The sequence below is a fragment of the Vipera ursinii genome (assembly GCF_947247035.1).
Source record: "Vipera ursinii genome assembly, chromosome: 6".
Classification (NCBI taxonomy): Eukaryota; Metazoa; Chordata; class Lepidosauria; order Squamata; family Viperidae; genus Vipera; species Vipera ursinii.
In genome coordinates this window covers 25,987,213-26,012,437 of record NC_139515.1, presented here as the reverse complement: position 1 = coordinate 26,012,437, position 25,225 = coordinate 25,987,213, and the positions used below count along the sequence as shown (strand labels likewise).

The 25,225-nt window shown below is 41.5% G+C and overlaps 1 protein-coding gene across 1 annotated transcript in view; it reads left to right on the top strand.

Moving 5' to 3' along the window:
• The window catches only part of CFTR (CF transmembrane conductance regulator), a gene marked incomplete at its 5' end in the record, with an annotated part of 112,437 nt that extends 95,978 nt beyond the window's left edge, over positions 1-16,459 (top strand). Inside the window, 3 exons of the mRNA XM_083366547.1 lie at positions 234-406; positions 9,558-9,663; positions 15,099-16,459. Coding sequence (XP_083222673.1) covers positions 234-406; positions 9,558-9,663; positions 15,099-15,305 — 486 coding nt within the window. The 3' untranslated portion in view covers positions 15,306-16,459. The remainder of the gene's footprint in view (positions 1-233; positions 407-9,557; positions 9,664-15,098) is intronic.
• Between the last annotated feature and the right edge of the window lie 8,766 nt (positions 16,460-25,225).

Genomic DNA, 25,225 nt, shown 5'->3' with positions numbered 1-25,225 from the left:
CATAATGCAGAGCACAAATTACCCAATAAGTGAATACAATTGGCACCAAAAGTACAAAGAAGTCATAATTAAAATAACAAATTATAGCTTTGTGTTAATTCCCAAACATGCTAAATGAGTTCCATGTGCTCCAAAGGTTTTGTGTCAAAATTGCTGAAATAAAACAAACCCATTTGTGTGATACAAAATGTTTCCTTTTCTCCCCTCTCTTTGTCCAATTGTTATGCTTTCAGGTTGGATTGAAATCTGTAATAGAGCAATTCCCAGGCCAGCTTGATTTTGTTCTTATTGATGGTGGCTATGTCCTCAGCCATGGACATAAGCAATTGATGTGTCTTGCCAGATCAATTCTCAGTAAAGCTAAAATTCTTCTTCTTGATGAACCAAGTGCTCATCTTGATCAAATGTAAGTACCACAAAAATACTGTATTGGTATATATTGGCTATAATCAAGTGATTCTGGTTTGCCTGCATTCAGAATTTTACACTACAAAAGTACATACTTGAATTTATCAGAAAGTGTATGCTTTGTCCTATTTATAATCCAATATAAAAATGCCTTTCAACAGTTTGGATACCATTTTGCAATTCCTTCTTCTAGCACTGATTTCATTGTATACATAATGCTTAAATGATCTAGAGAATAAATATAAAATATATGGCAATCCTCTGCAATGTTAATCATGCTTTTGCATTATCCAAAACTGCATCTTAAATAAAGTAGACCAATGGAACAAATTTTACTATTGCCTGAAAACAATCAACAGAGATTCAGTACTTGGTCTTAATACTGCATTGTCATGATTTGGAATGAAAGATTGAGTGGCACTAGACTGAGGTTGTTTGCTTAAAGGCATTGTAACAGGTGGTTAGCAGACATATGGCATGGAAGATCAGTATTCTCCCCTGAGATCAATATGAAGTCTTCAAAAGAACAGGACCTAAGTAGACTTTACAGTCAAAACAACATCTAAGGCCTAGGCAGCAAACAGTTTTTATCGTATACCCAAAGTCCTTGTAAATTCCCTCTACCTTAAAAAGAAGTACTATATTTTGTAGTGTATTAATTTTTCACTTCTTGCTAGTTCAGCTATGAGCCTGGAAAAGTTTTGATTTATATGTACCATCAAGTTGGTGCTCATAGCCACAGAATTATTGCATCCTTAACGTTTAGATGATTGGCAGAAGTTGAACAAGTATCTTTTCACTGGCATATGTTGGAGCAGGTAGCACACACTGATTGAAAACTTTTCTCTTCAGGCATAGGGGGATGTTGTTCTTGAAAATTATGCTTAGCTTGTCGAATGCCTGCCAAACAAATTTAACATGTCATTCAATTTCCTTTATTGTATCACCTTCCATTGAGATCTATTAGCCAAGGTACATGTAGTGGCCTACTGCATCTAGTTCTTCTCCAAATATATATGTATTTCTTTCTTTAGTGAATTTATTAAACAAAACCTGGCTCTTTTTCAGGTTTATTTTTAAGCGAAATGGTTCTGTCACTTTGTGCAACTCTTGTATGTGTCTTTGTAGTTTTTCTGGATCTTGTGAGAAGAAAATAGAACATCATCTGCAAATCTTAAGTAATTTAAATAGGCATCATTGATTTTTATTCCATCTTTTGCCCAGTCTAGTTTGCAAAATACTTCTTCAAGGCAGGCTGAGAAAAGGATAGGTGATATTGTATCGCCTTTTTGTATACCTCTTCTATGTTGATTTCCACTTTAAGATCATTAAGGCAAGTTGTCGCCTTTGTTTTTCATATATTGATTGTACTAAGTTTATGTAAGCAGAGCTTACACCTTGGTTAAGCAATACATTAATTATTGCTTAATGGAATACTAAGTCAAAGGCCTTTTTGTAGCCAATGAAAGCCATGCACAGAGGCATGGTGTACTCATTGTGCGTTTCAGTGACTTGCTGAACAACCCGGATGTGATCCATTGTGCTGTAGCCACTTCTGAACTTACCTTCTCCTTTGGCTATGCATCATTTAATGTTCTCAATATTTTTTTTGCTATTATCTTGGTGAAAACCTTGTAGATGTCTGAAAGAAGGCTTATTGAGCAATAGTTCAATAGTTTAAATCATCTTGGGTCCCTTTCTTGTGCATAAGAATCATTTCAGCATTTTTCCATGCATCAGGTATTTTTTCTTTTTTGAGGCATCGAGTATAGTTTTACTAGTATCTTGTGTAAACTGTGACCACTAGCTTTCAGCATTTCAATTGTAACACACTGATTTCCTGAAGCTTTGCCATTTTTCATTGATTTTATGGCACTTGATACTTCCTCCACTAGGATATCTGGCATTTCCTCTTTCATGAGTGGGTGCTGGTACTTTTGAGTACTTTTGTTACTCTTGATCTTTGTATATCTCTGAATAGAATTTTCCAATTATTTCTAACTGTAATTCAATATAATGCAAACACAAGCAATAGAAAATAATTCAACCAATGTCTTAAACTTCAAAAGAGCTTATTTTAACAAACTCAGAGAGAACCTGGGAAAGACTCTACGGATGAAAATCCTAAAGGGGAAAACAACTCAAGAAGCATGGGAAACTCTGAAAAATGCTATCATAAATGCCCAGTCCAGCACAATATCACTGAAAAAAAAGACAAAAAATTCAGGAAGAAACCAGCATGGCTGTACAAAGATCTCTCTGACAAACTGAAAGACAAAAAGGACAAGTACAAAAAATGGAAAGAGGGACACATTACTAAGGCTGGTTATCAGCATATAGCCAGAACATGCAAAGATGAAGTCAGGAAAGGCTCAGAATGAAGAAAGACTTACGACAGAAATCAAGGATAATTAAAAGAAAGTTTTTTTTCAACATATTAATAACAAGAAAAAAGTCAAGGAAACTGTAGGTCCACTAAAGAGAGAAGATGGCAAGGAATTAACAAGCAATAGAGAGAAAGCAAAGCTGCTTAACTCAATCTTTGCATCAGTCTTCACACAAAAAGAAATTATAGCACAACGTACCAAAAAAAATGCAAAAGACAAACTAGAAACAAAAATTAAAATTAGCAAGAAAATGGTAAGAGAACACCTATCCGACCTTCATGAATATTAATCACCGGGACCTGGCAGATTACATCTCAGAGTCCTGAAGGAACTGGCAGATGTTATCTCAGAACCATTGCACCATATCTTTCAAAATTCCTGGAGCACCAGGAAAGTACCTGAGGATTGGAAAGGAGCTGATGTGGTTCCCATCTTTAAGAAAGGGGGGAAAAACATAACAGACCAATCAGTCTAAGATCAATATCTGGGAAGATCCTGGAAAAGATAATCAAAAAACAGACCTGCAAACAACTAGGAGCAAACAAAGTTATAACTGGTAGCCACCACAGGTTTGTTAAAAAAAACAGATCATGCCAAACCAATCTTATTTCATTCTCTGTTAAAGTGACCAAATTAGTAGACCAGCGAAACACTGTGGACATAGTATACTTATTTTCAGTAAGGCATTATACAGAGTAGACCACAATCTACTGCTGGGTAAGCTAGGAAAAGGTGGAATAGACAACATCACAACCAGATGGATTTGTAGCTGGCTGACAAACTGTACTTAATGAGTAGTCCTCAATGGTACTATATCCACATGGAGAGACATAAGCAGTGGGGTACCACAAGGCTCCTTCTTAGGCCCAGTACTCTTCAGTACCTTCATAAATGACTTAGATGAGGGAATAGAAGGGGAACTCATCAAATTTGCAGATGACACTAAACTGGCAGGAATAGCCAACACCCCAGAAGACAGGCTCAGGATCCAAAAAGATCTTGACAAACTGGAACAAGGGGCACTATTTAACAAAATGAGTTTTAATGTGTAGAAAAGCGAAGTTTTACATTTAGGCAGGAAAAATCAAAGATATAAGTACAAATTAGGTGAAACCTGGCTCAAAAACAGTAACTGTGAGAGGGACCTTGGAGTCCTAGTGGACGATCATTTGACCATGAGCCAGCAACGTGCAGCAGCCGCCAAAAAAGCTAATACAATCCTGGTTTGCATAAAGAGAGGCATAGAATCAAGATCACGTGAAGGATTAGTACTGCTTTATAAAACCCTAGTAAGATCATACCTGGAATACTGCAACCAATTTTGGTCACCATACTACAAAAAAGATGTTGAGACCTTGGAAAAAGTTCAGAGAAGAGCAACTAAGATAATCAAAGGCCTGGAGACTAAAACATATGAAGAACGGCTGCAGGATTTAGATTTGGCTAGTCTAAAGAAAATAAGAAATATTTATTTATTTTTATTTATTAATTCAATTTGTATACCGCCCTATTCACGAAGGACTCAGGGCAGTTTACAGGGCAAAATTTAAAAACAATACAGTATAAAATTAAGTTAAAATTAAATTAAATTAAATTTGGCCCCAAGAATTAAAATCCCAATTTAAAATCATTTAAAACCCCTCAGTCCAGGCCTGATAGCTCAAAGAGCCCGGTTTTTAGGTCCCGGCGAAAAGAACGAAGGTCAGGGGCAACCCGGAGTTCAGTTGGCAATTGATTCCATAGGGCAGGCGCACCCACAGAGAACACCCTCCCCCTGGGGATCACCAGCCAACAATCCTTGACCGGCAGTACCCTGAGGAGGCCCTCCCTGTGGGAGCGCACAGGACGATGGGAAATTGACGCTGGCAGCAGGTGCTCCCTCAGATAATCCGGGCCCATGCCATTGAGGGCTTTATAGGTCATCACCAGCACCTTGAATCTCACCCGGAGGGCAACTGGAAGCCAATGCAGCTCGCGGAGAAGAGTATCGGGAAACCCCCATCACAACTCACATGGCTGCGTTCTGCACCAGCTGAAGCCTCCATGTGGTCCTCAAGGGCAGCCCCATGTAGAGAGCATTGCAGTAGTCTAGCTGGGAGGTCATGATCGCATGGGTGACTGTGCGTAGGGCATCTCGGTCCAAATAGGGCCGCAACTGGTGCACCAGGCGAACCTGGGCAAAAGCCCCCCTGGTCACGGCTCCTATATGATCTTCCAAACTGAGCCATGAATCCAGGATGATGCTCAAGTTGTGAGCCTTATCAACGGGGGGTAACACCTCACCCCCTCATAGTTAACGATGGAAAAACTTGGTTAGTCCGAGATGCCGGTATGCACAGCCACTCAGTCTTGGCAGGATTGAGACGAAGCCTGTTTCTCCCCATCCAAACCCGGACCGCCTCCAGGCAATGGGACATCACGTCAAGGGCATCACTGGGTTGGTTCGGGGTGGAAAGAAAAAGCTGGGTGTCATCAGCGTACTGATGATACCCCACCCCGAAACCACGAATGAGCTCACCCAGCGGCTTCATATAGATGTTGAACAAGAGGGGAGAGAGGACCGACCCCTGAGGAACTCCACAAACGAGAGGCCTTGGGGCGGACCTCTGCCCTCCCGTCAAAACCAACTGTGAGCGGCCCAGGAGGTAGGAGGAGAACCACTGTAAAACAGTGCCTCCCACTCCCAACCCCCTGAGACGTCGCAGTAGGATACCATGGTCGATGGTATCAAAAGCCGCTGAGAGGTCTAATAGGACTAGGACAGAGGAACAACCCCTGTCCCGAGCCTGCCAGAGATCATTCACCAGCGCGACCAATGCCGTCTCTGTGCTGTACCCGGGCCTGAAGCCCTACTGGTACGGGTCCAGATAATCAGTTTCCTCCAGGAACAGAGGGAGCTGATGCACCACCATGCTCTCAACAACCTTCGCAAGAAAGCGAAGGTTGGAGACTGGATGATAGTTATTCAAAATAGCCGGGTCCAGGGCAGGCTTCTTGAGGAGGGGCCTCACCACTGCCGCCTTCAAGGCAGCAGGAAAGGTACCCTCCCTCAAAGAAGCAGTTATTACTGCCTGGAACCAGCCTCGTGTCTCCTCCCGAGCTGCATATACCAGCCAGGAGGGGCACGAGTCCAACACGTGGTGGAACTCAGTCTCCTCATGATCCTGTCCACCTCATCGGGGTCACAGGATCGAATTCACTCCAGATAACATTCTCAAGACCGCTCGATTCCTCCCCGCCAGTCTCTGCCCAGTCAGAATTCAAACCGCCCGAATCTGAGTGATTTTGTCCACCAGATGATAACTAAACTCCTTGGCCTGCCCCTGCAAGGGCTCCTCCCTCACCCCCTGATTAAGGAGGGAGCGAGTCACCCTAAACAGGGTGGCTGGGCGATTATCTGCGGACGCGATGAGGGCAGCGAAGTAATTAGACTTTGTTGTCCTCATCGCCACGAGATAAGACCTTGTAAAGGTTCTTAACCGCAATCGGTCAGATTCAGACCGGCTGGATCTCCAACAGCTCTCTAGACCCCGTCTCTGACGCTTCATCTCCCGGAGCTCCACAGAAAACCATGGAGCCCACCGGGATCTGCGCCGGGTCAGGGGTCGCAGGGGTACAACATGGTTGAGCACCTCGGTGGCAGCCCTTTCCCAGGCATCCACCAAGGCAGTGCCCGGGCTGTGAGTGAGGGGGATAGGTCTGGAACCCGGGCTGTGAGTGAGGGGGATAGGTCTGGAACCGTTCCGGATCCATTAGGTGCCTGGGACGGAACCACCTGGTCGGTTCCGCAGCCTAGCAGCGGGGGGTGGCATAGCAGAAGACCAACAGCATGAGGTGATGATCAGACCGTGACAGGGGGACAATAGTTGGCGAGCCCCCTCCCAGATCATCAAACCACTGCACAGATAAGAAAACTAGGTCGAGAGTGTGTCCCCCCCATGAGTCGGACCCTGAATTACTTGAGTCAGGTCCATGGCCGTCATGGAGGCAATGAAGTCCCGGGCTAACTCAGACGACAGGTTAAAGGCAGGTTAAAGTCACCCAGAACTATAAGTCTGGGAAACTCAACCCTGAGAGGGCATCGAGAAGCTCGGGCAGGGCCGTTGCCACACAGCTGGGTGCCAGGTATGTTAGCAACAAGCCCAACTGAGCCCCAGGGCCACACCTCAGGAGGAGGGACTCACTCCTGCCTATCTGTACAACAGTGGACTGATAGCAGTATTCCAGTAATTGAGGGGCTGCCACAAAGAAGTGGGTGTCAAACTATTCTCCAAAGCACCAGAGGGCAGGACAAGAAACAATGGTTGGAAATTGATCAAAGAGAGAAGCAACCTGGAATTAAGGAAAAAGTTCCAAATAGCGAGGACAATTAACCAGTGGAACAGCTTGAGTTCAGAAATCGTGGGTGCTCCATCACTGAAGGTTTTTAAGAAGAGACTGGACAGTCACTTGTCTGAGATGGCATAGGTTCTCCTGCTTGAGCAGGAGACTGGACTAGAAGACCTCCAAGGTCCCTTCCAGCACTATTCTATTCTAACATTTCCTGTCTTGTTCTACACACATCTTCACGTTTTTTAATTTATTTTTTATTTTAATTCCATTTATATCCCGCCCTTCTCCGAAGACTCAGGGCGGCTTACAAGCTTAGCAGTAGCCTTCATTCTATGTATATGCCTGCTTATTAGGGCTTTCGCCCCCCCCCAAAGCGGCATTATTACAAAGTCAGCTTATTGCCCTCAACAATCTGGGTCCTTATTTTACCTACCTCGGAAGGATGGAAGGCTGAGTCAACCTTGAGCCTTTTGCATTTTAATGCAAAATCCTTCTTTCTTGTATTTATAAACTTACATTTTGCTCTATTAATCCCTTTGTTTTTTTCCAATTGTCTTTTTTCACAGGCTTCAGGTTAAAGTGACCTGTTTCTTCTAAGAAAAGTTTTTTTTATGGTCTTGCAAAGTTTAACATACTCTAGTTTGTTAGTGAAACTTCCAATATTTTTCATTGTCCCTTGTTTTTTCATTAAATCAATAGTTTTATCAGAGATTTTTGACTGTACAAAGTGTTTTTTGGTGATGCTATAGATATAACAGATTCAAGGATGTTTTTGACTATTAGTTCATTTGGTCCACGATGTTCATATCTTCCAAATCTTAGAATAGAGCAAAATGATTTGATAGATTAATCTCAAAATTGCTGTTCTCCTCTAATGGCTTATCAAATCTTTATTTTTGTTTTTCATGACATCTTTATCATTTTCATATGCTCTTTTTGACAGTCTATCTTCACTTTAGCTCATACCATGATCATTTCCAATGTTAAAACAATTAGCAACAGTACAATTGCAGAATATGATTTTATCACTTGACATGATGTAGTCAATTTTGCTTGTGTATCCAGATGGACTCTTCCGTGCCCATTTTCTGCTAGCTCTTTTTTTTTTTGTAAAATGAGTTCATGATATAAAGTTCTTGTCCTTCAGAAAATCTACTAGTCTGTCGCCTCTATTATCTTGTTCCCCACTTCCATATGGACCAGTCACTTTTTCTCCAGGTATTGTTTTTTTCCTATTCTTGCATTAAAGTCACCCATTAGTACTTTGTATCAGCATTTTTCTTTGTCTTGAAGGCAGGCCACATCATCATAAACCTCTTCAACCTCATCATCACTATTATTGTTGGCACATAAGCTTGGATGATTTGAAACTTGTATTGTTTGTTCAGTTGAATGATGCATTGGGTTACTCTGTTTGATATACTTTAAAATTTTAGTAGAGCATTTCAGCTTTTGGTTGATGAGAAAACCAACTCCACCACATTGTCCATCTTAGGTACCTCTGGTGTAGAGTAAATGCCCAGTCCTATCAAATTCAATTACATTTCCCCTTTTTGTCATGTTTCACATAATCCAATAATATCCCAATGTATATTGTTGAGTTCAATCAGTAGTTCTTCTAGTCAAGTGTCCATTTTCATTGTTTGAATGTCAACTGTTCCTATGTCCAAAGTCCAAAGGCAGCATGATTTAACTCAGTGATTATTAGCACTCTCTGCCTTTGGGCAGGCCTTCCCACTGCCATGTGTAGTTTCCCTAGGGCCTCTGGAGAATGAGGGCCATTTTTGAGGTTGTATTGGCATGTGAAAGGAATAGACCATAATCTGCATTGCTGGTCCAATGCAGGTTGGCAGATGTGATCGGCATTAGTCTGCAATGTAACGCAATATATGCAATATAAAGGACAATATGCAATATTCTCTTGTTATAAAAACACTACAGATGTACAATAATTTAAGCTAATTTAACGATTGCAGCTTGTCCACTATACTTTGGGAAATATCAGCTTGGTAATGATGCTGATAATTGTTTGACCCTTGTAATCTTGTGCCTATAGTTATAGTCCTTAAGATTGTTTTAGGAGAAAAAATAACTATTAAACAAATTTAACCAATTGTCCATTTTTTTTCTTTGTTGTAGCAAACACTAACATTTTCTAACTTTCTCTGGCTAAGTCAAGAAATAAAATATATACAGGAGCATAAAATAAGCACACACTTAATTTCAGTTTGTTTTTCATGAAAATTACCTCAAAAACTATTTAGGCCTAACTTTAACTGTATATGTCATTACGATATTGCATCTGAACTTTAGACACCCTAGAGCAATATAATAAAAGTGAACAAACATTGTAAAAATGTCTGTTAAAAATCTTGGGATGTAACCACATTTCTATATTGCATTTGTTCACACATTAAAAATGTTTTTTAGGACCTTCCAAGTTATCAAAAAGACGCTCAAGCAAGCATTTGCAAAGTGTACAGTGATTTTATCAGAACACAGATTAGAAGCTCTGCTAGAATGTCAGCGATATTTGGTGAGTATGTGTGAATCCAGAAAAAGAAACTCCTGGGACATTATTTTACCAAGAGTATAAAACTTTACTGAATAAACACATTGGCACAGAAGAAATGAAACCAGCTCCAGATTTCCCACACAAAAGCAAGCATAGTTAATTCCCCCTTTCCCTACAGGCCATCCATAGTCCATTATGTCTACCAATCATTTCTGTTCTGCTGGGACATCTGCTTGGTGTGTCCTTGAGATGGAGGCAATGTCTCACAAGAGCCGACGGATGCTTGGATGCCATTCCTCCTACCATTGCATTCCATTCCACCCCCTCCCTTTTACTGTCAAGCTGTGAGTGAAGCAAAATGTAGGTGAAAGTGTGAGTCAGTCTTGACATGCCAACCCCCCAGAAGAAGGGTAGACCTGCAACAATATACATACATACACATTATTACTTACAACCCAACTACTACTACATTCCTTATTAGGGCCATTGAGGGTATTTAGTGTGAAACCTCTTAACTTTTCTGCCTAACATCTGGAGCAGCCACCTGCTCAGCATCTGCTAATGGCTAGCCTTTCCACAGTATTAAATATTGTAATTTTCCCTTGTGATATCTGGAGTCAAGAATCTTTTTGATCTCATAGTGCTCCTCTCCCTCTTGTCAGCTAATGACACTGAGGATGGGGCTTCCTATGGGAGCTCTGGCATGGTCACAAACTCAGTCTCCACTTTGAAAGGGGTAAAACCTGTGTTGCTGTGCACCAAGTTGTTATATGCCATTTCTGCAAAAGGCAGGAGCTTGGCCCAATTAGTCTGTTGATAATTTACATAACAGCACAGGTGTTACTAATGTTACAGGTTTTACTAATGAGTTGGGAGAAGTCTATCATTTTCAAAAAATTCCTGACAAAATTTTGCAGTGAATTGCATCCCCCTGTCTTAGATAATGCATTTTGGGACCCTGTATAGTCTGTAGTTGTGTTGCACAAACATCTTGTCTAGGACCCAGGCAGAAGGAATCTTTGGACATGCCACAAAGTGTGCTTGCTTTGAGAACAGGTCGATGACAGTCCATAATACTGTATTCCCATCACTCTCAGACAACTCCATGGATTAAGTCCATGGATATCTTCTTCCATGGGTTAGATTGGTTGACTACCAACTGTAGCAAGCCGGGAGGCTTCCCAGGTAGGCATTTCATGGAGGCACCCACAGGGCAACTGGCCACATAGGCTTCTATGTCCTTTTTCATCTTTAACAGGTGAAGGGTCTTCACAAACCCAGGCACGCCCTATGAGTTTTGTGTCATGGCTCCTCTGCAGGACCAAGGCTCTCTGACTGGCTGGGATGTACAATTCACTCCCCTTCCAGACCAAGCCCTCCTTTAACATCAGGTCATCTTTATGTCTCTGGAACCACTCGTCCACCCCCAAGGCATCTTTTAGTGGTTTTGTCAATGAGTCCCCAGCCAGCTGCAGAGAAACTGTTCTCTGCTGCCTCATGAGTGCTGGGGCTGCGAGTTGCCTGGATGGGATAATGGAGTTATTTCCTCTTGGATACTCCTGTACTGGGGCATGTGAATGTGGGCATCTGCTAAGAAATTTTCCCCCAGCAAGTAGTGAAGGGTGAAATTGAAGCAGTTAAAATACTGAGCTCATTGGATCTGCTTAGGGGACAGCTCCCTCAGGGGCTTTAACACCTCCAGGTTCTTGTGGTCTGTCTACACCTCAGATGGAATCTTACTACCCTCTAAAACTGTCTCCAGGTCAGAAGAGCCCATTGGGCCATGTAATCCTCCTTCTCCCAGATGACCCACCATCTCTCAGTATCAGATAACTTGCAAGACATGTAGGCACATGGTTGCAACTCTCCTTTTTTGTTCCTCTGGAGTAAAACTGCCCCTACTGCCACATTGCTGGTATCAGCCTGGATCATGAAAGGTTCATCTGGGTTTGGGTGTTTCAAGACTAGCTCTGCAGTAAAGAGCCACTTCAGCTTCATTCATTCACACGTTGCTCACAAAAGCTTCTCTCTCGCTCTTTCACTCATACGTTGCTCGCCAAAGTTTCTCTCTCATTTTTTCACTCACATGTTGCTCACACAAGCTTCTCTCTTGCTTTCATTCACTCACTTGTTGCTCATACAAGCTTCTTTCTCGCTTTTCATTCACCCTTTGCTTGCAAAAGCCGCTCGCTTGCTGTCTCTTCATCGCTTCGCTAACAAAAGCCTCTTCTCTCTCTTTCTCCATGTGTTTTTCCCCCCTCTCCCGCCAAAACCTGCTCATTTTATAGCTTCTCCTCTCTCCACCCTCCTCCTCCTTTTCTCTTCCGGGTGCACTGGAAACTCCAACTAGCATGCAGCCGCACATGCAGATCCTGGGACTTCTGCCAAGACCTGCAACTCCAGCTGATCTCCTCCAGGCCTGCACAGTGCTGCTTTAGCTCATTTCTTCCCCCACTACACTTGGCTAGGGGTCGCATACCACCTGCCAGGTGCTAAAGTACCACTGGTTGAAAAGCCCTGTTGTAGAAGACCAAGCCAGGCTTTGTCATGGGCTGAAGTTTTCTCACCTTTGCTGGATTGGGAAGAGAACTCCATGACCTTTTGAGTCACCCGTGTTTTCTCCAATGCCTGCATGAAAGCATCTAGGTCTTGCAGCTCTGGAGCCCCCTTGTTGTGGAAAGACACCAACCATCCTGCTGCGTTCCCCTCCAGGTTAGATGTAATGGCATTGACCTGGGCAGGCAGTGGTTTCATGGCCCCCATCCTGACTCCCGTGATCACTGCCCTTGGTCAGGTGGCTTCCCTGACCTCCAACTCTCGGCTGTTTCATCGACAGATTGCGAGCTGTGACTGGGAATTGCCACTATTGGGAATTGCCACTCAGATGGGTCATCCCACTTGTCTCCTCAACTAGCCTTCTACTTGCTCCCCTGGTTCACCGTGACTCCAGGGGGGGACTGGTTGATCCTCTGCTTCCACTGCCTTCCCCACGTGGCTTGCCCACCAGCCTTTGGGGCCCGAATAGAGTCCTTCCATCACTCTGCCTTGAGCGCAGTTTGTTGCTCTGGCTTCTCAATCCCCTGTTTGGGGCAAAATCAGCTTCATCTTTCTTCTTCCATTTTGAGAGAGAAAAAAAGGGTGAAGGCCAAGATGGCACAACCCAATTACACATAAATAGATTCCAGCCAAATCTGAAGACTTCTTAAATTCAAGGCAGAAGAACAAACTGGATAATATGACAAAGTAACAACAGGAAATTAAACAGTATTTTGTTTTCTGCTCTCTCTACAGTTCGCCAGGCAAACTAAACAGTCATTCTTTCAAAACATTATTTTTGAACAACCATTTCTATGCATGCTAGGAATCAAAAACCTGAAACATATCCTAATTTACAGTCTAAATGTTGGAGGTGTGGTAGTTTAGAAGTTACCTATTTTCACATGTGGTGGACTTGTAGAAATATAAAAGCTTTTTGGATTAAAATTTGGTGGAACATTCAAAAGATTTTTAAGAGAAAGATAAAGTTTTTCCCGCAATTGTTTTTATTGGGCATTGTTGTAGATTGTGATGTTAAAGAATCTAACTTGATGTTGAACATGATAACAGCAGCACGGTTACTGGTGGGACAATATTGGAAGAAGGATAGTTTGCCCACTGTAGAAGAATGGGTGCAGAATCTTCGAATCTTGCAGAAATGTCTAAGATTTCTGCTTATCTGAAGGATCATTCACAGGAAAGATATATTTCAGTTTGGAGGAGATGGATAAATTATATTCAAAACAAATATGGGACTAAAAAGTACCATTTAGCTTATGAGTAGATTTTAGTGGGATATTGTTATTGGTACGTTGTTGGTAGTTATGTTAAAAGAGAGTTAAAGCGCATTATGAATTTGGTTAATTGTATATTATGTATAATTTTTATTTAGAATATGATTATTGTAACTATAATCCTGTATTTAGCTCTGGGAAGTGGGGGGGAAGTGGGGGGGTTTGGGGTGGGAGGGATTTGGGGATATATTGTAAAATTTTGTTTTTGTAAAACTCTTTAATAAAAAAAAACCTGAAACATAAAGTGAAATAGCTGACAATTTTGTTTTCTTTGAATGCTACTGCTGCAGGCTTGAAACTGATGATCTTCAAAGTACTTTTTAAAAAAGTAATACATAAAAAGAAATACCAAGTTTTGTATTAAAGTACTAACTGTTCTGAACACAAACTTCCTTTAAAAAAGTTATAGTTCAACTGCACAATTATGCTAGCAAGAATATGTTATATCAGAAATGGCACATATTGTTTCATGAACTTGTTTCATGCATACTTTTATTCCCAGCAACAGCATTATAAATCAAACAAGTTTGTTTGCTGAATGCTTTGATGTATACCTATTCCAAATGTTTATTTCTATTTCTCCCTTATTATTCTTCATTTATTGCACCCCAAACACAGGGTATTTTTAGGTGAAAGGGAGAAGAATTGCCCTTCATTGCATAAGTATTATTGAACAATGATATAAAGTTTGTCAGGGCCTCAACAATCTCCTCCAAATGAAGTTCTCTGCTAGCCACCTGTCAAGTGGTACAGTCGCTCTTTGAAGGTGATGTCAGCAGAAAAGCTTGCACAAATTTTCTTCATGAGTAACAATGAGAAAGTTGATTATCAAAGAAAGGAAGGAAGGAAGGAAGGAAGAAAGAAAGAAAGAAAGAAAGAAAGAAAGAAAGAAAGAAAGAAAGAAAGAAAGAAAGAAAGAAAGAAAGAACAGCAGGGTGAACGGAAGAAATGTGGTGCTATGTCTGGCTCTTGGAAATAACCTGAAGATAATTGTCAACAAAGTCATAGAAATAGCTATTTAAAAATTCATTGACTTTCATGTTGTTTTTATAGAATTATAGCCTAAGATGCCTTATGGCAGTTATTAATTGATTCTATGCCTTATATAAATGTAAATTTTCTAGAGATATGAAATTTTCTTCATGAGTAACAATGAGAAAGTTGATTATCAAAGAAAGGGAAGGAAGGAAGGAAGGAAGGAAGGAAGGAAGGAAGGAAGAAAGAAAGAAAGAAAGAAAGAAAGAAAGAAAGAAAGAAAGAAAGAAAGAAAGAAAGAAAGAACGAACAGCAGGGTGAACGGAAGAAATGTGGTGCTATGTCTGGCTCTTGGAAATAACCTGAAGATAATTGTCAACAAAGTCATAGAAATAGCTATTTAAAAATTCATTGACTTTCATGTTGTTTTTATAGAATTATAGCCTAAGATGCCTTATGGCAGTTATTAATTGATTCTATGCCTTATATAAATGTAAATTTTCTAGAGATATGAAATAATATTCTTGCACAAAGGGAAGAATACAAATTCAGTAAATAATTTACTGATTATTGCCATTCGGTAAGATGGCAGTTGATTCCTGAAAAGATCAATTCAAAAATAATTTATATTTTGTCATTCTGATTTATTAGGTCATAGAAGAAAACAAAGTCATGCAATATGAATCAATACAGGAGCTCCTGAGTAAAAAGGAGTCTTTCCGGCAAGCAATCAGCTATTCTGATCGAGTCAAGCTCTTCTCAAAATATCCTAGGAACTCAAGCAAGCGAAGGTCATGGCCTAAAATTGGTGCTTTGCAAGAGGAAACAGAGGAAGAAGTTCAAGAAACCCGGCTGTGAAGATGCCTCAAGATACTGTTGCATACAGTTTCCTAGAATTGTTCTGAGACAAATACCAGAACAAATGCGAGCAGAAAGAACACCACTAAAAATGCAGGAGCAAGAACAGATTTAGGAATTTAAATTAATGAATGTGTAATCTGTCTGCATAAAATGCTTCACTGCAAGGGTCAAATTAGGTATCAACGACATGTACGCTAGACCTGATCCCAAAGAAATTTTTCATAAAATATTTTCTTTTTACAGACATGGGATGATCAGGATGATAATCAGGTTTTTAAGTTATAAATTGAAATTTTAAATATTACAGTACATATTTTTACAGTATGTGAACATCATACAAAGCAAGCATAGTTCACACTTGTCATATTTTGAAGCTACAGTAAATCCATAAGCAGCTCTGATTCTAAAAGCCTGTTTTTTTTAAAATCAGAGAACAGACCAAGGATGAAATTATGTGCCTTTTGAGATCATTGCAAAAAAGGTCATGAATTGTATTTATTGCTGTGCAAATTATAGATATGTCAGCCAAAATTTATTTTCTGGATTAACACAAATACAGGAATTGCTAGCTCTTAGTTTTTGACATTTGGGCATTTAAATCTTCATAAGAACATATGAGAACATAAATTTAATTAGGGATTTTTAAATTGTTTTTCCTATATATGAAAAGGACATGGGAAAAATGTGATTGAAATGTATACAGTTTTTGTAGTACAAATGCATGAAAGTTGCATAATCAAAAAAAGAGAGAGTATACCCATTTATGCGACAGAAATTATATTTAATTTCAATTATCTTTATAATAGCCAGGAAAATTTGAATTAAAAAGGAAGATGGAGTTAATAAATTGCATTTGTCTTGGTCTGAAATAGTTCAACTTTGTTGGTATTTTGTACATTCTGTTAGTCAGATTAATCTTTTCCTATATGTAAGATACAGTAGCTGATGCTTCATAACTATTGTAAAAGGAAGGGTTAACTGTTAATCTACTTATCTATTGTATATGGATCAGGAGAAATTAGCATTTTATTGTTTTTATAGGCAGCAAAATGAGTCAGAGCATTGTTTTCAGTTTTTAAAATTTAGCATTATTTTTAATTTTTAGAGTTTGTAATTTCTAGTGGAAAGAAAAAATACTTGACTTTTGTGATCTTTTATACCATACTATTACAGTTAACTGAAATTTCTCTAGCATATTTATTTCATAACTTTATTAAAAGTTACTATGACACTCCTTTAATAAGAATGTTCTATATGTTGGAAATAAAATGTATAACATAAATTGTATTGGAATTCAAAGAGCCATCATAATTGTTTTTATTTTAAATTTTTATACAATTTAGAGAAAATTCTGTAGTGAAAATCCTAGCTACTAACTGCTGCATTACTTATTTTGCTTGTTTTTGTCTTTATTTTTTAATGTGCAGTGATGAAATTGGTCCTGATCTAAAGTATGAGGTTGTGTAATGCAACATTTTGAAACAATTTTTTTACTTATTTCTACAGTGAGATAGCCATAGTCTTGATTTGGTAGCCAGGGGTCAGATCAGATCATCAATGTCATAAGGCAGTTCCTGAAGTATCCTTGTGCTATTTTCTACATCTTTTTAAGCAATCAGAAGCATTTGATTTGGGTCCAAAGGCCTATCAGCAATTACCACAATGACTTCAGAATTGGTGTTTCTCTGTTGAACTGTTTTGTAACATTCTGGCCATCCTATTCTCTACAACCTGCAGCTTCTGAGGTAGATGCACATAGAGTGCATTAAATATCAAGTCAACATCAGGGTATGATTGACTATTGTCAGGATATCCTATTCCAGAAACATCTATAACTGTCATACAGCCAGAGCTGCACAAAGGCTCTCCTGAGCAGGGCTTCCAATTGCTCCTTCAGAAAAACCTTAAATCCAGGAGGATCCCCAAGTCATACATCACCACTTTTAGAGAAGTACTCCATCCATGATAACTACAGGGATTGATGTTGGTGGATCATCCAGAAGTTTATAGACAAACAGTAGCTCCAGCTGAACTTGAGTCTCTCCATCCTTTCCCTAACATTTAGCCCACTTCAGCCTTCTGTGTTATTAAAGCAAAATAAAATGCTAGGCATTACATTGTATGATATGTACGCATAACAGCCAGCAATTACTACCAACTTCATGACTAAAACTGAATTAGTTAAATTTACTGAAGCATTTTGGAGTACATAAGTTATTTTTTTAAATTCCATTTATATCCCGCCCTTCTCCGAAGAATCAGGGCGGCTTACAAGCTTAGCAGTAGCCTTCATTCTATGTATATGCCTGCTTATTAGGGCTTTCACACACACACCCAAGTGGCATTATTACAAAGTCAGCTTAATTGCCCCCAACAATCTGGGTCCTCATTTTACCTACCTCGGAAGGATGGAAGGCTGAGTCAACCTTGAGCCTGGTGGGATGCGAACCTGCACTAATTGCAGGCAGCTGGTGTTACTTAAGGAGGCATTAGCCCACTGCTCCACCAAGGCAAAGGAGTGAAACAAGGCTGCATATTTTCCTCTTATTTAATCAATCTATATGCTAGATATATATTGAGGGAAACTGGATTTGAAGAAGGTGATCATGGAGGAAGAAGCATCAATAACCTAAACTATGCGAATAACATTGCTCCGATTACTGAAAATGTGAAGGATCTGCAAGGTCTCATAATAAAAGTAATGGAGCACAGGGAAAAATGGGACTAAAATTAATTATAAAAAAGACCAAACTTATAATAACAGGTCCAACAACCAGCCTTAGAACAGGCAATGAGGATATCAAAGTGGTAAAAAGTAAGCTTCTGCCTTTTAGGATCAGCAACCAATAGTAAAGAAACAAGCAATGAAATAATATGCTGTAGACTAGAACTTGGTAGGATATATATGAAGGGCATGCTAGAGATACTCAGAAGCCACAGTGTGTCTATGAATATGAAGATCAGAATTGTCTCAATCCATGGTTTTCCTTCTGACAAAGTTTAAAGTAAAAGTTGCACTTTGAGGAAATAGACTAGGAAGAGTATTGACAATGTTGAATGTTTGTGTTGGAGAATTCTCCTGAGAATATAGACATCATTGAACAAATCAACTCAGAATTTTCACTTGATGTACAAATGACCAAGTTCAAATTATCCTACTTCAGATACATTATGCAAAACCCTGAAAGACCAGTTTAGATCTCATTGTGATTACTAAAAGTTGACACCAATTTGATGGCATATAATCAATCACAATATAAGATTATATGAAGCCTCTACATCACAAGAAATAGATTGTAAAATTCTAGAAGATAGCAACAAATTATTGCTTCAATGCTTAGCTTGTGGGCTTCCCATAAACATCTCATCAGTCATTCTATTAAAAAGAAATTGGTTCCAATAAATATATAAGCTGCCAACTATTTAAGTATTTGAGTCCCACAGAGCTGGTTAGATAACAAGACTAGGGAATGGGACAGAGACATAGGACTGTACAGCACACTCCATGTTTTATTTGCTGTGAATATGCTTGTGGTACATAGATAAATTGGCAGTTCATATACATTGCAGCTTTAAATGAAGATTATACAAAACGTAATTCATTTTTACTGATCTCTGACCATATATCAGTTTAAAAATATTAGGTGGCATTTGTAACAGGCTTAACCATCTGCTGCTGTGTTTATAATCAGGTGGTACAAAAGAACACTATGCCAATACTGCACTCATAAAAAAACATTGATTGAAATGCTTCACTGACATTATTATATAACATAAGTTAATAAATTGAAAGCTTTATTTCTAAACTCTGCTATATGATCATAATAAAAATTAAATAACAGGCTGTTCAAGTGAACAGAGCTAAATGCAAATTCCTGAATTGTCAGTCTACTAGCATCCAATATATGAATACCAAATCCTTAAACTATAAAGATTTTTTTATAAATTGGCAGAGTAATAACATTTTGTTTTCTTGTCACTAGGTGGTGCCAAAGAGTTGACACATTTTTATTTGTTGTTCCAGATACTTCTTATTGCAAGGTTTTGTATCTTGTTGGAATCCAGGATTTTAGGCAAATCTGGTTGCACAACTTACTGGTATATGAAAAAATACTTTTCAAGCATAATCTCATTATATATTTACTTTTATGCCTATCAGATCTGAGTTTCAAAGATTCTGGATGACCATTAGAATTAGTTTTCTTGTATCTACCTTTGTAGCCCAGATGTAGCTCTCTTAATACCTGTGCATTTGATATGACAAAAGAAACTAGCGGCACAGAAGCTTATTAATGATTCAGTCTAGAGAATGATTTCATTGTTTCATACTCTACAATCTAAATAACGTATGATTTGTGTTTATTTGCACAGTTTCCTATAACCAAGTGATGGCGAACCTTTTAGAGACCGAGTGCCCAAACTGCAACCCAAAATCCACTTGTTTATCACTGGGTGCCAGGTGAGACGTGGCCCACTGGGTGGGCATGTCTGTGGTGGTCATGGAAGGGTGGGTGTGGTCAAAGTGGGCATGGTCACCTCAATGTTGCTCGTGGGAAGGGACGCCTGTGGGAGCGGGCAGGGTTGGGGGAGATCCAGGGGGTCACTGGCAGGTGGGGTGGTGGGCAGGAGGCTCATCCTGTGGGGTGAAGTGAGGTGAGGCAGGGTGGGGGTGCCATTGGCGCAGGGCAAGTTTAGGCAGGGGCAGAGGCAGCTACTGCCTGACACCATCGGCCCCCGCACACAGAGGCCAGCGAGCGCATGGGGGCCGACGGTGTCCATCAGCAGCCACAGCCTGCTGGCTCCTCAACCAGTGCACTCTGGGGTTCCGCAGCCCTCCACTAGGAGTTCAGAGAAGCTGCCTCTGAGCTGGACAGCTGGACAAGAGCTGAGAAGGTGATGCAGTGGGTCATGCCTGGGAAAAGGAGAGCATGTGAGGCCAGGAGGGACAGGACCGGGGGGGAGGGAAACCAGCCATGGCAGGATGCATCCAGCCACATGGGACCTCGGGCAGCTGGTTGAAGAGGGATGGTTGCCATCTCCGGGACATGGCACGTGTGCCCACAAAGAGGGCTCTGAGTGCCACCTCTGGCATGTGTGCCATAGGTTCGCCACCACTGCTATAACCAAAGAGAAAAAGACACCCTAATGTGCTTTTACAAAATGTGGAAGTCTTACTATTAATTATGCCTATGGTACTGAAAAGAAAGGCTTTAGGTGTAAAGCATGTGCTTTCCTGATGCAGCCACTGAACTATTGGCTGCAGCTGCCAGGAAATGTGATTCAGAAAATCTGGAGCATCATCAGGGGATGCAACTTCTGATACAGAAAGCAGCTGTCAGAGAAATTTTGGTTACTAAAAATCCATACTGGTTACTGCAATGGAGGCAGTTGGAGGAAACATGTAACCAAGAAGAAGGTAAAAGGAGAAGTTGTCTGAGGCAAAAGGACACAAATTAGGCCCAGCCTGAAGTAAGCAACATGGAGAACAAATCCCAAATGTGTTTTCAGAATAATTATATCTTAAAGGCCAGCTTAGGTAATCCATCATAATGCCTGTCTTTTTTTGGCACAGAATATTCACGCTCTGATAAAATGCCAGGTAACATTGCCAGCAAATTTAATAAGGTACAAGAGGATCTCCTGTTGTCTTCTTTCAATGCCTTGACTTGCTTTGCCAAAATGCATTTCTTGAGCTTTCATTGCACTAAGACAACTGGAGCATACACTGTTATGTCAGGTCTGTCACTGTGCATGTTTACCCACAGAGGAAAATGTAATACCCATTGGAAAAAGCTCTTTTTTAAAAAAAAATCTTATCAGGTATACAGCTACAATGTTTTTTTCAGGGATTTGTCAATGCTGAAGTGGGGATCAAAAAATAAAAGATCTAAAAGCTGCAGGAAACTGCATAGCCACAGGCTTTTATTCAAAATTTAGAAAGAAATAATTTCATTCATGGAATCAAAGGAAAGACAAATCAAACTGCATTTGTTCACTCAGTAAAATGATAAACGTATTGCATAATATCAAACAATACACTACAAGAACAAAAAGAAAAATAATCCAAACTTAATATATATGTCTTCATTACACAGAAGGTTGTAGTAAGTGATAAAATCAGTATGACTGATAAAAAAATCCTAAATCTATACAGTGCTCATATAATATCCTATTTAATTTACTGGTAGTACTCATTTAGCAGTCATGATTGGGCAACTCAGTCATTAAGTGAAGTGGTCACTAAGTGAAACTGCTTATGATGTTACTTCAGCTTCCTTTCCTGCAAAGGTGATAAAGGTGAGAAGTGGTGATAAAGTTACTTTTTTATCACCTTTGTAACTGTGAATGGTCACTAAACAAGTCAGTCACTAAACAAGGACTGACTACCTGCATTCAGTTTAAAACATAAGGTAGCACTTAGAGATTGATTTAGAGCAAAGAGAGAGAGGTTTTTGAAAAAGGTTGCTAAAAAGACAGTGTAAGCAAACAGTAAGACAAAGTGAATACATTTTTTGAAAGATTTGAGGCATCAAATAGCACTCCTGCTAGGAAAGCTGTGGCCCATCCTGACGAGCAAGTGCTAAGCTTTGATGGCACCTCTGTCCAGAAGACACTGCAGAAAGTTAACATTCGGAAAGAAGCAGGCCCAGATAGCATCCCTGGACGTGTCCTTAGGGAATGTGCAGATGAGCTGGCTTGTGTGCTCACAGATATTTTCAATCTCTCATTGTAGCAGGCAGTGGTCCCATCATGCTTTAAGATGGCCATCATCTTGCCAGTGCCAAAAAAGTCCACAATTACAGGCCTCAATGATTACTGTCCGGTTGCACTGACATCCACCATTATGAAATGCTTTGAGAAGCTGATAAAAGACATTATTGTATCCAGCCTCCCACCAAAGAGATCATTGTCGATTTCAGAAAAGGCAGGCACAGCCACACTTCTCTGTGCATAAATGATTCAACTGTGGAGATGGTTACCAGCATCAAATTCCTGGGTGTGCAGCTAACGGGTAGGCTGGCTTGGTTACTCAACAGTGAGAAACTGGTGAAGCAAGCACAGCAACGCCTGCATTTTCTGCATCGCATGAGAAAAGCACATCTTCCTTCCCCTGTCCTGACCACTTTCTACAGGGGAACTGTTAAATATTCGGTTCTTGAAGCATTAAGCGAGATGAAGTGTTGAAACAGCAACAAGTTTTTTTTAACTCAGAACATAACAGAAGCAAGCTAATAGCTGCTGCACAGCTATTTATACGGTTGGCCTCTAGGCAGCGACCAATAGGTTTAAAGTAGCAATTTCCCTCCCTAAACCTAATTATCAGCCTGGAGACAGCAAGTCTAGCTCAGCAACAGCAACCGTTACATAACACAGAGAAAGTAGGTCAGACATTAAGCAAGCAGTCAGACATTAAGCAAGTGAATTAAAACAGATAAGGCCAATACATTACACCCCTTCCCCCTAGATAGCACAAACTATCAATTGTTTTACATAATCTTGCAGATACTTAGGCAGCCTTCATGACCATTCAGAACATCTAGGGGTTACAGGGATCTCCTGGTCTACCTGCTTGCCTGCCAGGCTGGGTAGACCAGGGCTCTGAGGTTCAGTGGAGTCGCAGTGACTCAAGTCCCTTTGGCTGAGGTTGGCCCAAACCAAAGTCCAATTGTGCAGCGAAGTCTGCAGGGCTGTCTCTCAGTTCAGTTTGTCTGTCTTGATCAGCTGAGACAGACTGTGTTTGGAGAAGACTCTTCTATGGCCATTCATTTCATTTCATTTCATTTCATTTATTGGATTTCTATACCGCCCTTCTCCCTAGGGACTCAGGGCGGTTCACAGGGCATATATAAATAGGTATACAAAAATTAAGAGAGAATTAAACCATGCCCAATTAAAATACAACAATAGTAAAATAATAAAACCAATTAAAAAACCCATATTCCCCTTCAGGCCAGACCAGCTAACTCGAACAAGTGGGTCTTCAACCCGCGACGGAAGGATCGGAGGTCCGATGCCATCCGGAGCTCAACCGGCAGTTGGTTCCATAGTGCCGGGGCACCCACAGAGAAGGCCCTCCCCCTGGGGGCCACCAGTCGACATTCCCTGACTGGAGGCACCCTGAGGAGGCCCTCTCTGTGGGCACGCACAGGGCGGAGGGGAGTTGACGCCGGCAGCAGGTGGTCCTCGAGGTATCCCGGACCCATGCCATGTAAGGACTAAAAGATCATAACCAAGACCTTGAACCTCACCCGGAAGACAACTGGTAACCAATGCAGCTCGCGGAGCAAAAGTGTAACATGGGAGTACCGGGAAACTCCCAAGACAACTCTCGCGGCCGCATTCTGTACCAGTTGGAGCCTCCGAGTGGTCTTCAAGGGAAGCCCCATGTAGAGAGCATTACAATAGTCTAGGCGAGAGGTCATGAGCGCATGAGTGACCGTACACAGGGCATCCCGGTCCAGATAGGGCCGCAACTGGCGCACCAGGTGAACCTGGGCGAAAGCCCCCCTAGTCACGGCTACTGTATGGTCTTCCAGGGTAAGTCGTGAGTCTAGGAGGACTCCCAAGTTGCGAGCCCTATCCACGGGGGGTAAAAGCTCACCCCCCATAGAAAGCGATGGAACATTTTGAATGTCCTGGGATGCCGGAATGTACAGCCACTCAGTCTTGTCAGGGTTGAGTTGAAGTCTGTTCCTCCCCATCCAGACCCGTACTGCCTCCAGGCAACGGGACATCACAGCGAGGGCATCACTGGGGTGGTTTGGAGTCGAAATGAAAAGTTGGGTATCATCAGCATATTGATGATACCCAACTCCAAAACCACGAATGATCTCACCCAGCGGTTTCATGTAGATGTTGAACAGGAGAGGCGAGAGAACCGACCCCTGAGGAACTCCACAAACGAGAGACCTAGGGGCCGATCTCTGCCCCCCTGCCAACACCGACTGCGAGCGTCCCAGGAGATAGGAGGAGAACCACTGAAGAACTGTGCCTCCCACTCCCAATCCCCTGAGACGCCGCAGCAAGATACCATGGTCGATGGTATCGAAAGCCGCCGAGAGGTCTAATAGGACTAGGACAGAGGAATATCCCCTATCCCGAGCCCTCCAGAGATCATTCACCAGAGCGACCAATGCCGTCTCCGTGCTGTACCCGGGCCTGAAACCCGATTGGTAGGGGTCCAAATAATCCGCTTCATCCAGGACCAGAGGGAGCTGATGCGCCACCACACTCTCAACAACCTTCGCAAGAAAGCGAAGGTTGGAGACTGGACGAAAGTTGTTCAATACAGCTGGGTCCAAGGCAGGCTTCTTGAGGAGAGGTCTCACCACCGCCTCCTTCAAGACGGTGGGGAAATAACCCTCACTCAAAGAAGCAGAAATGACCGCCTGGAGCCAGCCTCGTGTCCTCTCCCTAGCTGCATAAACCAGCCAGGAAGGGCACGGATCCAATAAACATGTGGTGGAGCTCAGCCTCCCCATAATCCTGTCCACTTCATCAGGGGTCACAGAATGAAACTCCTCCCAGATAACATTGACAAGACCGCCCGTGTCCTGATCGCCAGACTCTGCCCAGCTGGAGTCCAAACCGGTCCGAATCCGAGCGATTTTATCCGACAGATGTTGACTAAATTCCTCGGCACGACCCTGCAAGGGATCCTCCCTCACCTCCTGATTAAGAAGTGAGCGAGTCACCCTAAACAGGGCGGCCGGGCGATTATCTGTGGACGCGATGAGGGTGGAGAAGTAATTACACCTCGCCACCCTCATCGCTGCGAGATAAGACCTAATATGGGTTCTTAACCACAACCGGTTGGATTCAGATCGGCTAGACCTCCAGCAGCTCTCTAGGCCCCGTTTCCGACGCTTCATCTCCCGGAGCTCCGCAGAGAACCATGGAGCTCGCTGGGATCTGCA